This window comes from Cryptotermes secundus, unplaced genomic scaffold (assembly GCF_002891405.2).
Source record: "Cryptotermes secundus unplaced genomic scaffold, Csec_1.0 scaffold5, whole genome shotgun sequence".
In the NCBI taxonomy this organism is placed as follows: domain Eukaryota; kingdom Metazoa; phylum Arthropoda; class Insecta; order Blattodea; family Kalotermitidae; genus Cryptotermes; species Cryptotermes secundus.
Window position 1 is genome coordinate 5201650 of NW_019724742.1, and position 13048 is coordinate 5214697.

At 44.6% G+C, this 13048-nt stretch overlaps 1 protein-coding gene across 1 annotated transcript in view; it reads right to left on the reverse strand.

Annotated features, from left to right (window-relative positions):
• Positions 1-13007, reverse strand: part of LOC111862673 (opioid-binding protein/cell adhesion molecule) — a 357285-nt gene extending 344278 nt beyond the window's left edge. The window contains exon 1 of the mRNA XM_023848228.2: positions 12707-13007. Within this exon, the coding sequence (XP_023703996.1) occupies positions 12707-12776 (70 nt within the window). The 5' untranslated portion in view covers positions 12777-13007. The remainder of the gene's footprint in view (positions 1-12706) is intronic.
• Positions 13008-13048: the final 41 nt, after the last annotated feature.

The window sequence follows — 13048 nt, forward strand, 5'->3', positions numbered from 1 at the left end:
TACTCCTGACAATATAAGTTAACCTAACAGTGAGATGAAAGCTCTGAAAATAGGAAATTTCGGGTTACCATAGCAACGAACTGTTAAGCGTCAACACGTTTCATGAGCGTATGTTATGTAGTGGCCACCACAGTGGCCGCGCGGTCTAAGCCACGAAAAGTCTTCGCTCTCTCGAACGCTGGGATCCTGGGTTCCAGTCCCACTCGAGGCATCAATGTCTGTGTGCGTTTATTCTGTTCTTGTGTTGTTCTGTGTAGGTAGCGGACTTGGGGCGAGCTGATCTCCCGTCCAAGGGGTCCTACCGAATGTGTATAGGATTAAGAAACTCAAAAAGCTGCCAAGGTCACACAAAAGGACTGCAGAGCCAGAGATGAAATGAAGCCTCCCCTTGCATACAGCAATGCTCACAAGATTGTTTCTGATATGCGGAACGAAAACCCGATACTTCTGCTGTGACTAAGTAACAAAGAATCAAAATAAATAAAATCTATATTAATGTTTAATATTGCGATATGCGTTACCATCCGAGGGGTGGCAATACACTTGGTCGTCGACTTACGACCGGCCGCACTTACGACCAGAAAAATGAAAAATAAAAGATGATTAAAATGTAAAAGTTTTTAAAAATAAATTATAAAGATGATAAAAAGATTAGAAAGGTTAAAAAATACTGTTAATAAATATATGGCCGACATACGACCAGATCGACTTACGACCTGTCAGTCAAAACGGAAGTCGGTCGTAAGTCGACGACCAAGTAAGTGTATACCGAAGCGACTATGCTGAAGTCTACTTCACTAGGAAAAACATGTCACGACATTTTTCTCCTAGAGCCATGGGCGCCAGCAAGAGGAGTGAGGCAAACCAGACATCTTCCCCGCCCAGGAATTTTTTAAATGAATCGTAATTCAAAAATAAAACACATCAATTATTGATGTAAAACAAAATTACATTTAAAAAATCTTCTATCGTGAATAGTCTAGGGTCTCTAAGCAAATTTCTATGTGACGGGGCCAACTCGACCCCTGTCGCCACCCTTGCCTGGAGCCATTAAATGAGGTACCCGGAACTCAGCCGCGCGTGCAATCAAAAGTTGCTGCTTCCACACTCTGAGAGACTGAGTGGGCCCAGGAGAATGGTGTCAGAGTGGGCCTTGCAAACCTATACTGAGAAAGGAAGGCAGTAGCCGGTCCTAACCAACGCGACATTTTCCTCTCCACCGACATCAGCGAGGCACGCGAAACTGTGCAGAAGACGAGTAGGATCCGAGCGAAACACCGACTGGACTACATCTGTTGCGCTTACCGGAAGTGCGGTTGTCCATGTCGTCCACATCGACTCTGGGGCCCACCCAGCCTCCTCCCTATCCAATACGTGCCGGGGGCTCTTTCCCTGACAGTGGAGGGGCCGGGATGTGAAGCTGACCACTCAGCTGCATCTAGTGCAGAGGTCAGGTGAGGTGGAGCCATACCTCCACTCGCCCATATGTCTTCATGGCATGAGCGCTTAACTAATTATGCAGTTGGATAGTATTTATAGACCAATGAATATGAAAACAAGCTATTAAAGCTATATTATATCCCTATAACAAGCCGTGGAGGCCCATTGGGTTGTGAGACGTCGAGGCTCCCACATTTTCTAGACAGTCGGCTCACAGATGGTGGTGAGGTTGTCAGCCTTAAGTGCCGGCCGCCCTTTACTCCCCAGGAAGATTCCTGTTACTCGTTTTTGTTAGAGCCTGGGTCGACCCCGGGTCATAGAGCGGCTGGAAGGATGAGATCTACTGAAAAATCCAATAGCCTCATAGGGAATCGAAACCACGACCTTCCGGCTTGTACCATAGTGTCTCCGCCAACTGCGCTACCGCGTGCCACGAAACAATATTTTGCAGACAACTGTTGCTCGGAATGTGCAATGACGGGTACTATGACGCGCACGCAACCTGCTGCCCTGAGACTCACATCAGTACGAACCCCTTGAAGTGGGGTGCAGCTGACAAACAGGAAGCGAGATTGGCACAGAGATACTGCTGCGGCCGGACGGTAGAAGTGCGAAAGGAAACAATCGTAGCTTAATCGAAGTACAGAGACTGAAGGGAAACCACGAAAACTACACTTGTCAGGCATCGAACCAAAAACCTCCTGAATACAAGTCAATACAGACAAAGTTCGGGTGTGTGTGCAGTCTAACCACACAGAGCATGATGGTTACTACTCTGCCCACACCGTGCGTCTGTGCGCCGCTGATTCTCACAGAAACGCAGCAAGAAAGATAATATAGTGCACTGAATTCCCGGGGGAGCGCTGCTTTCCAATAAATGCGCTCCATTGCGGTCGGTTTATAAACGGCATTTCTGCAAAACACAAAACGTATTAAACAAAACGACCAAAATTCATATTTCAGCAGCCAGAAAAAAAAACAATATTGCATTACAATAAAATATGTAAGCCGGGTTTCGGACACATGCAAAAGTTCGTTTATAGCCTTATATAAACTAAGCTTTGTAATTGGCCAATATTGCTACAAATCAAGCTGGCCAACTAACTTTTTACACATGTCCGTATTATCGAATTCCACAAAAATTGTATTAAAGTTTTATGACGTAAATGGCAAAGTCCCTTTGCGACTTTGCGCAAAGCTCTGTTGTCGATCCACAGGGCTCAAAGCAAGATGGCCAAAAATAGTTCTATGAATGTCAACCGTCCAACTGAAACGAGAATTTGTCCGACGATTTAAGGTTGTGACAGGCCCATTCTGTAATGAACTGAATTCTTTGTGGTAACAGAGCACGTAGTTACTATCAGTGGTTCATAGATGGCAGTCCTGATGCATCGTTTCTTCTATAATTACAAAAGCCTACAAGTAATATTTAGTCCATGACAGCTCTCTCCTCTACACGATTATCACTTAGGCCAATGTTTATCTCCCAGGAATACGCCAGACCTCTTCACTTCTGCATAGTGAAGTCTGTTCCGACATCATGTATACATTCCGTCTCTTCTTAGTGTCTTCTTCAGTTTCGGGGTAGAATCTGTTTCGCTAACCAGGTTGAGTATCCACTTTTATTGCTATTCATCTATTTTATTTGGCAATAATTGTATTTTCGCTTCCCTCTTAACACCTTCGTTCTCAATAGTATCTACCTTTCTGCTGTCATTCAGTCATCTGTATCTTCATGTTATTCGCACCTAAGAGCTGAGACATCTAGTGAGTGAAATTTCAACTAATATTATTTCGAATGCTTGAAGCTGCAAACAAGGCTTCGAACTTCTATTATTAAGATGTGGTGGGGCTCAATAAGCAGCCATGTATTCTCTTACACGCTTGTCGGCGCATCTGTGCTGCTTTTGTTTCTGTAACACGGTTTGATCTCTCAGAGACTGGGGAAACAAAATTCACAACAGAAATTTCAAACGTGTTTTACTGGATGCTGCTTCTACAACTGCTACAACATTTGCATTTCTCTCAACAATACATCAAGATCCGAGGCATATCGCGCAGAAAAGACACTGCGTCTCCACTACGAAGATGTTACAATCGTTTAGAGACATAATTTCTGATGTTGATTCTGTTCTTGGGTCGTTGTCGACGTTTCGGAGGTACATACGGCCTTCATCTTCAGGGTCGGATTGTGTAGCGCCAATCTCTACTTTATCCCCATTTCCTTTTTGTAAACCGAACGCTACGTACCCACAGCAACTGACCAACCTACTCGCTTGGATAGTGAAGACGGAGGCATGTACCTCCGAAACGTCTTCAATATAGCCCACAACCACGCATTACAACAACTCAAGAACACAGCTGGGGTTGGGCCCTCATATCTCAATGATATGGAGAAGAGAAAATTCTGACCCTACCGGAACTCGAACGTCGACCCCTCGGTCGTGCAGCCAGTAGCCAGTTGCTATACCGGGTACGCTATCCCCGACTGTCCACGAAATATCGGGCACTTTAACCTTGAAACTCTACATATATAATTTTCAGTACATCCTAATTACTTTAACATAAAGCCAGTAAAGGTAAGGTAAAGCTATCCCTGTAACAGGCCGTCGAGGCCCATAGGGTTGTGAGACGTCGAGGCTTCCACATTTTCTAGACAATCGGCTCACAGATGGCGGTAAGTTTGTCAGCCTTACGCGTCGGCCACCCTTAACGCCCCTCCCCCAGGAATATTCCTGGTAGTCATTTCTGTTAGAGGCTGAGTAGACCCCAGGGCCACAGTGCGGCTGGAAAGATTAGGGCAATTGAAAAATTCCACTTCATTGGGAATAGAACCCGCGACCTTCCGGTTTCTAGCACAGTGCCTCAACCAATTAGGCGAAGATGAAAGACGAAAGTGTACAATCGTTTGAGAGGCAACGACCTATTTACGGTAGGATTCAACCATCCTAAAATCCAGTACAACGGAAGAACAGCGAGGACAGTAGAAATTTCATCGCGCTGTACCCATGTGCCCTGCCGGGTCGGACAGCCTAGTGCAGATTGCAGGGTGCGAATTAGCGCGCTGGAAAATGAGCCACGGCCGGATAGAGGGGCAGGAAGAGCATCATTGTGCCACTTCTAAGTGGCGGGGCTGGGGGGGGGGATGTGTAAGCAGAGAGCAGGAGATCTGCATGCCAGGCTTACAAACAAATGCCTTCATTGCATGTTCGCATCGGTTACACGATTTAAATAAAGAACAGTGGTGACTATACATACCACCTGCTTTAATATTATTAAAACTCTACATCTTGTCGCACAGTGTGCTTTTGTCTGCCGTATGATTCTCACAATTACCAGTGATTAGTGTCCTAAAAGCGAAATGTGCCTTCTTCTGGATTGTAACGCCGTGCAGTTTGGTGCGAACCCGACATTTCGGAGAGAGATATCGACTGCATCTTCATGGTAAGAGAATAGGAGAATCTCAGCTCGCCGCCTAGTTATTCTGATATCTTATTTGGTACTTTTAACCCTGAAGATGGAGGCGATGTCTTCATAAGAAAATCCGGGGTTTTCCTGAATCACATGGCATCACAACCCACAGGCACCGTCGTGGGGTTTTGCTTTGCAACCTCTTCATGAGGTAGGAACTAGATTTTTAATGTCACATGAATGAATATCGTGTTTAGGAGGTATTCTGCGCCAGAAACTATACATTTACAAAAAAAAAAAACGCAATCGTACACCCACGCAAAATGTGACGCTTCACATGCGACTCCAAATGTTCTAGAACATCTCGTCGCCCAAAACGTCAATTAAAGAAACACAATGGAACATAATCTTTGACTGTGGTGTATGGTACCTACTGAGATACCAAGTTTTCACGAAGAAAATAAATCTGGCGTATGACATCGTGCAGACGGTCATATGATTACCAACGTTTCGGGGGGAAATGCTTTCTCCAGTTTCAGGGTTCAATCTCGATGTCTCTATTGTCATCAGCCCTGAACATCAGACGTGTAGAAAGGTAAAGCTATCCCTGTAACAGGTCTTGGAGGCCCATGGAGTTGTGAGACGCCGAGGCTCCTACATTTTCTAGACAATCTACTCACAGATGGTGGTGAGGTTGCCAGCCTTAAGCGCCGGCTACCCCCTACCCCCCGGGAAATTCCTGGTACTCATTTCCATCAGAGACTTATTCGAATCCAGAGACAAAATGTGGTTGAAAGGATTATGTCAATTGAAAAGTCTAATGACCTCATAGAGAATCGAACTGGGAACTTATTCGTTCCTTGAAACACGACCAAACTCTAACTAATAAACCTTCATTTCATATACCTAGCATAGAATGAAACTGAATGTGCGATACAATGTTTAATTTTATTTATTTGTGGTTTATTAAATGGAGTTTTGAATGCGTCATTATTATTATTATTATTATTATTATTATTATTATTTCGTATTTCTCCCTCTGGAACATAGGACATTACAAAATTCTTTGTTTCACTTCAGTTTCTCAGTCTTGTAGACAGTCAGTAGGATTCCTTGGACGGGGGATCAGCCCGTCGAAAGGCAGCACAAACAGAATAAAAGCAGGCATCCATGCCTTGAGCGTTCCAGCGGGGGAAGAGAGTTCATGCCTCAGACCTCGCGGCGGGCCACTGTCTCAGAAAGGAAGAACGCTTACCTCACTTTCAGACAGTACTATCCCAGAAGTAGCCTTGAGGGGCTGACAAACCGACCCAAAAGTTTCTGGCAAGACAGCCAGCCACTTGCCAAACACAAGGTTGTGTTATCAGGCAAATTTGTCATTAAACACCACGATGTGAAAAAGTTAGGGGGAGTAGAGGTATAGGTCCACATATTCTTTATCTCCGCTTTACGTGGAGGTTATATTTTGTTCCGTATGTTTCAAGTGCAGTCGAGAAATACGATTTTCAAGGAAGGTTTATTTTTGCTGATCAAAGACCTGGCTTTAGCCGACCGGCAATAATATCAGGTTTCTGAACTAAGTACTGAAACGAATGGAACGCGGCCTTACACTCGAAACCTCTCATTAGGAATTATTTTCGCTCTGTGCCTCAGCCCGCTCGGAGAGAGAAGAGGAGGCCCATAACGATGGAAACCGTACGTCACAGAAACCGTATCTCTGGCTGGTAATCATATTCACCAATCACGAACGTTTTCTAGTACGCCTGCAGTTACAGAGCGACTCATCTCCTTCAAGCCAGGAGAGCTGCAATACACAGACGGAAACTGACAGAGCCCCAGTTCCAGTTCACGGTAAGTGGACGTGCTGTTCGCAATGTTCACTCCTTCTCGGACGAACTAAATCAGATACAGAATGTCTGAAAAGAAAGCGTCCAAACTTCACTCCCTATGAAGATAAATGGGCAAGCTCTTCGAGGCATAACGTGTAAAGATTTATAAAATATTTTGTCCCGTAAGTGAAGCTGGACATATGCACCCCCACAGCGCGGCACGCACCCCACTGATACTCTGGGCGGGAGTTAGAGGCGTCATTGCGTCGACGATCCTACAGAGCAGATCGGGCAGTTCACCGAGTTTGAAGCTACACTCAACATCTTCGACGCGTCTCCATACGCTCAGGTGGCCTGTCCGGTTGGCCTGAACAGTTCAAGGCTGTGCAGACACACGTATAGGCCAGAAATACGATTTTCTCAGTTTAGATTGAGTTGCCGTTCAGATTATGCCCGGGAAAATGAATTCCGACGTATTATTATTATTATTATTATTATTATTATTATTATTATTATACCTCTATCTCTATTCTATCGCTGTCGTCCATGTTTGTCACTCTATCTCGTGGAGTTTCCTAGTCCGTTAAAAATATCATCAAATCGTAGTGCCATAAACGGGGCTTCTATGCTTCATCTTCTCCTGCTCCTGAGTGTAGAGAAGCTTTAACTCTTTTCGTTTCTTGCCTAAACCAACTTCATAAGATTGTCGTGGATTGGATCAGCGCCTGAAGATGGCACATTGGTGCCGAAACATGTAGTGAGAGTGAAAAGAGGGGATAAATAAATGTATGCACTAGAAGACGGATAAAATAAATCATGAACTTCATAAGTTGTTAATTTTTTACTGCGCTTTCCTTGTTAGCTGTAATATCCTTTTCTCATAACTCCTCAGCTAATTGCTGGTAAGCCGATAGTTCCCTACTCTATCATTAAACTGCTTCGATTTTACTTTCCATAAACATGGAAATGCTATATAAATTTCGATAAAATCTTCTAAAACCGAATCACTTTCTTAATGTCTTCCATTTTAACAGCAGCTGGAACACGCTCGGACTGAAAGAATGACCTGTTTGAGACTACACACGGTCATTATAGGGACGCCTGCGCAGACCGATTGCTGTCAATACCAGAAGACAATCCAGTCAGGCGAGCGATCTCTTCCGACCTGAAACATTTTAGCTGTATCCCATAGACACTGCGGCTTACCTGCACAGGGTTCGAGTGTTCAGGCCAGCCGAACAGGCTGCCTGAGCGTGTGGTAGTGCCCTTAAAAATATTCGAGGGGGTCAAATCGGATGACGGAGGGGGCACGAAATAGGGCCACCCCGGCCGATATATACACGTATTTTGGAATTCAGTGGCAGGTGACTGGAAATGGATGATCCCCCATTTACTGGAAGATGTAGCCATCAAACACCTGAAGCAGAGAGAGCAATTCTCCGGCATGTCGAGGCACACGGCACCCGTCCCGCTCCTCATGGAAGAGGAACTCTCCGATCGCTCCTGGCACCCGCTAATCCGACCCACGCTTTCCACTTCGGGCCGTTCCGTTCATGTCCGTTGAGATCATGAGGATTGTGAGGTCCCCAAGTACAACAGTTATGGCGGTTAACTTCACCGGAAACTGAAGCACGTCCCCTTCAAGCAATCACTGTCTCTGTAGTTCCTTGGGGTGGGGTGAGACTGAGTCCACTTGGTACGTCGGCCACTAACTGAGCTATTGTACCAGCCAAGGATGATGGATTATGATAAATGTGGAGCAGTCGGAGGAACAAGAATCGGCAGGGGAAACGGAGGTCTCGGAGAAAACCTGCCCCAGTGACACTTTGTCCACCACAAGTCCCACATAACTTGGAGTAGGCTCGAACACGAAGCAGGACGAAGAAATCGCAGTTGAGGGCTCGCGCGCCGAGTGGACGTCAGCAGGTTTGTAAATCTTCCGGAATGTCGCCCGCGGTCTAGTGCCTGCGCCGTGTCGCTTTGAACTGCCTTGCTACAGCAAATGGTGTCTGTCAAGCCCCTCACACCATGCTTCTAACGGTACTTGAGCGCGACAGTCACGAACACTTCAATTCTACCAAACCAGCAAGGGCACTAACCTTCATTTTGTGATCTAAATTACGTCATTCTGCGCAAACAAACGCATAGCAACTTCGCATATTCAGAGGTAGTAACATATCAAAATTTGATTCAGGTGGAAATTAAGAGGAGATCAATTCGGGTAATGCCTTCTACCACTCAGTCCGGAACCCTTTGTCTTCTCTTCTGCTAGCTAAAACCGTAAAAAATTAGAGTATACAAAACTATAATTTTACCTGTGGTTCTGTATGGGTGTGAAACTTGGTCTCTGACATTAAGGGAGGAACACAGACCGAGGGCGTTTGAGAACAGGGTGCTGGGGAGAATAGTTGGACCGAAGAGAGATGAAGTGGCAGGAGGTTAGAGAAAACTGCATAATGAGGAGCTTCATAACTTGTTCTCTTCTCCACGTATAATTAGAATCAAGTCAAGAAGGATGAGATGGGCAGGACATGTAGCATGAATGTGGAGGAAAATCGGAATGCGTATAGGATATTGGTGAGAAAGCCAGAAGGAAAGAGACCTCTAGGAAGATCAAGACGTAGGTCTGTGGATAATATTAAAATGAATCTTAGAGAGGATTGAGTGGCATGGACTAGATTGATCTGGCTCAGAAAAGGGATCAGTGGAGGGCTGTTTTGAACACGGTAATGAACCTTCGGGTTCCATAAAATTTGGGAAGTTCTTGAGTAGCTGCACAACTGACAGCTTCTCAAGAAGGGGTAAGCTCCACGAAGTTACTTAGTTACAGTTGTTACCGATTGTCTTTTTGTGAGTTTTTACAATTCCCACACAAACAGCTCACACGCGTCATCAATTGGAGCGAACATATTCACTTGCTTTATCGGCCGTGTTCATTTCGGCCCTCCTGGGTTACAGTCTCATGCCTATGTTAAGGACAAGTTTTCTTTATGAAGCCAGGGAACGAACTAATGTGTATCATGTTTCTTAATTCCCTTTAAGACATCTTCTAATACAGTATTGTTAGACGCAACGGTTCCAGATTCTAACCCTCCCTACCGGTGAGTCTGTTTGTAACCTGCAATATCTAGAACCCAACCAATTCCTTGGACTACACTCTTGTCCGAAACGTCTGTATTCGTCTGTAAGATTACGCTGTGTCACAGCCCAGAAACCCATGTAAGTCTTCATGTAATGTGTTCTTTTTTTATTGCTAGTGGGGTGGGACTAAGTCCCTTGTACTGCGACCACTTGTGGCCTATTGTACCAGCCCCGGATGATAGGTGAGGGTGATTGTGGAGCAATTGTTGGAATGAAGATTGGCAGAGGAAACCGAAGTACTCGGATAAAACCTGCCCCAGCGCCACTTTGTCCACCACAAATCCCACTTGACCAGACCCGAGATCGAACCCGGACCGCCGCGGTGGGAAGCCAGCGACTAACCGCTTGAGCTATGGCGCGGCCAATGTATTCGTTACTGCTGGCCGATTTTAGCCAAGAATGGGATGTGTTAACAATGTTATAAATGCTTCCCAGTATCAACATTTCATGCCACTCTGTTCAGCGGTCCTGGAACTGTTATATGGATAATAGACAGTGAGACATGGCGGAGCTAAAAGTCGTGTTTCGCAACTCTCCGTCGAGATCACGACAAAAATGAGAGGAAACAATGCAGACTGTTCCCTTACTGCACACATCCACAAGCCAATGCCCTAAGGATGAAATGTTTCAGTCCACAAAATGGTTGTATGCACCAAACTCGTATGGTATTGAGTACTGTCTTACATGATGTGACGCCGTGTACTCTGCTAGAAATCTGCCGACATTTCGAGTGGGGTTACTGCTTCCATCCTCAGGGTCGAAGAGTAAGTGGAGCAAACCAGGAGTGGCAAGCAGAATGCATGCTGATTGTTTGCCTTACTCCTATACCCTGAAGTTTGGTAGCAGTACGTACTCCGCAGACTTCTACCAGACTACACGGTTCCGAATCCCGGAACATAATGTTCACAATCACTGGTGCGAGGACCTCAAATCTAGCATCATACAAGCATTGGCTACTTGAACAAACTGCGCCTCTCTACCCCTGTGTTTCGTAACATGTGCCACCTTCCATTGCTTGCCCCACTTGACTGACTCACTCCTACTGTAACAGCATATCGAGGCGCGAAGCATGGTGACGAGAGACCGCAAGCACAGTGTGTCTTGCTCAGAGAGCCAGCATGACCGTGCATGACTGTCACACTGCGCGCGTGGAGACGCGTGTCTTTGTAGTGTTTTGTTGGGTCGGTCAAACTGGGTTTGGTTAGTGTGACAACAGCCTTAAGCCAATTATAAGCCTGAAGGTAATGTAAATCATATTTTCAAAATCCACTTTGTATCGTACAGAAAACACTCTGCGTCTCCATTACAAAGGTCAGTGGGTTAAAGCCGGTTAGAGAAATAATCTATGTATGTTCTGAGAACACACGAAACACACGTATATATAGCGTGGCCAAAATCTGCAAGTCGCATCCTTAAAGGAAAGTGGTATATATATTTACACTGTGCTTTAGAGGGTTATTGATGGATGTCTGCATTGGATGTTTGTAGACAGTCACGAGTGACAATCTTGCCACTGCAATGCAGAGTTTCACAATGGGCACCGATCCAAACTTGTGAAATAGACCTGCTTGAGTTCCGAATGAATTGAAGACACGTATAGCTAGCCGAAGTCGTCACAATCAGCTAAAGACATTGCTGGTAGCAGTTCTGTTGCAACCCTTAATGCAGTTCATGGGGGGGGGGATGACACATAAGCATATTCATTTTATTCTCCAAAACCCATGAGTTTCGGGCGTTACCCCTGAATATGAAAAGGAGTTCGATGTAGTATACATGCTGTCTGCGCTTCCCGTAGGCATTTTCTCTCGAACAAATGGTTATAACAGGAACAATATGCTACCCAAGCTTGTTAAAACACGGGTCATGTTCAGAATACGGTAAGAAGCGCACTTATGACAGTCTTGTTCCGAAATGTAGTAAGAATTTTCAGAATTAATTCGCGAATCTTGTTGGGTCGTAATAAAACGCTAAAGATTTATGCGTACTGACGGGAAACGGTAGCACAGCAAAACACTAACGTAACACAACAGAAACGAAACTGTCACTGCTGCTACATTTCGGAGCAATAACGTCATAGCTGCAGAACAGTTTCTCACTGTATTCCTGAGGTTGGCCTCAACTATATAAAATTCTAAACTTACCATAATAATCGATTGTCGTACATTCCATAGAAATAAACGCCATAACTTTTTTGGCTAGCCTCAAAAATACAGTTACAAATTAAATTCCGCGATTATTGTTCTGAAATATAGCAGAAATTGGAGTTTATGTTCCTATTTTAGTACGATGCAGCAAAATTCGCCAATTTATTGTTAGTTTTACTGAGTTAAGTTACTGTTTTAACATGGTACAACAAAGTTCGCCAATTAACTGTCGTAACTGGTGCTATATTTCAGAGAGAGAACGTCATAAATGCACTTGCTGCCATATTCTAAAGGAATTCAATTTTCTCTATTATTTTACTTGTGTTACATGGGGCACATAGACCATGGAATGTACGACGCAGTTTGGACAGGAAACTACGCCATTTATAATTCTACCGACAATGTTCTTGTCTTTCCTATCAACTCTTTTCTGCCGAAAGTGCGTCTAAGTTAGATTGTTTTAGGCCGCAAGGAAAGACCATTCTGTCTATTTAGTTGTAATTTCTAACATAAACGTTTTAGTTGTTTAGGCCCAGTGCAGTTATATAACATCTGAGAAAAAGATAACTGAGACGTTTAATTACTTTACATGCATAAGTATGACGAATGTGAACACATCAATTAATTACACCAGAGTGAAAAAGCCTTCCATGAAATGCGGCAAATTTGACCGTACTTTGACTACTGTTACTGACAAGACCGGCAGGATGGTACTGTTGTAAAATGAAGTACAATTATTACCTGTTATGCTGATGACTCCAATTACAAGCCATATCTTCCAGGCTGTAGTCCTGACTGGTGAAGTATTCATTGTGGAAACTGTTCCCGCGAAAAACACCAACAGTCCCAACGACGTCAGTTGCAAACACTCCTCTAAGTAAGCGCACTGTGTAACACTATTTGTGTATTTCTGTGATATATTTTATTGTGTCACAACCACTTGTCTTCTATCAAATTATTTATAAATTTTGCTTTTTCCGACCGAGTTTAAACACAGCCTATTGATCCCACTTGCTTCCCGCCGATTGTATGCCTGCGGTATCAACCAACATACGACCGAGTACCAAGAGGATCCGCGAAGAG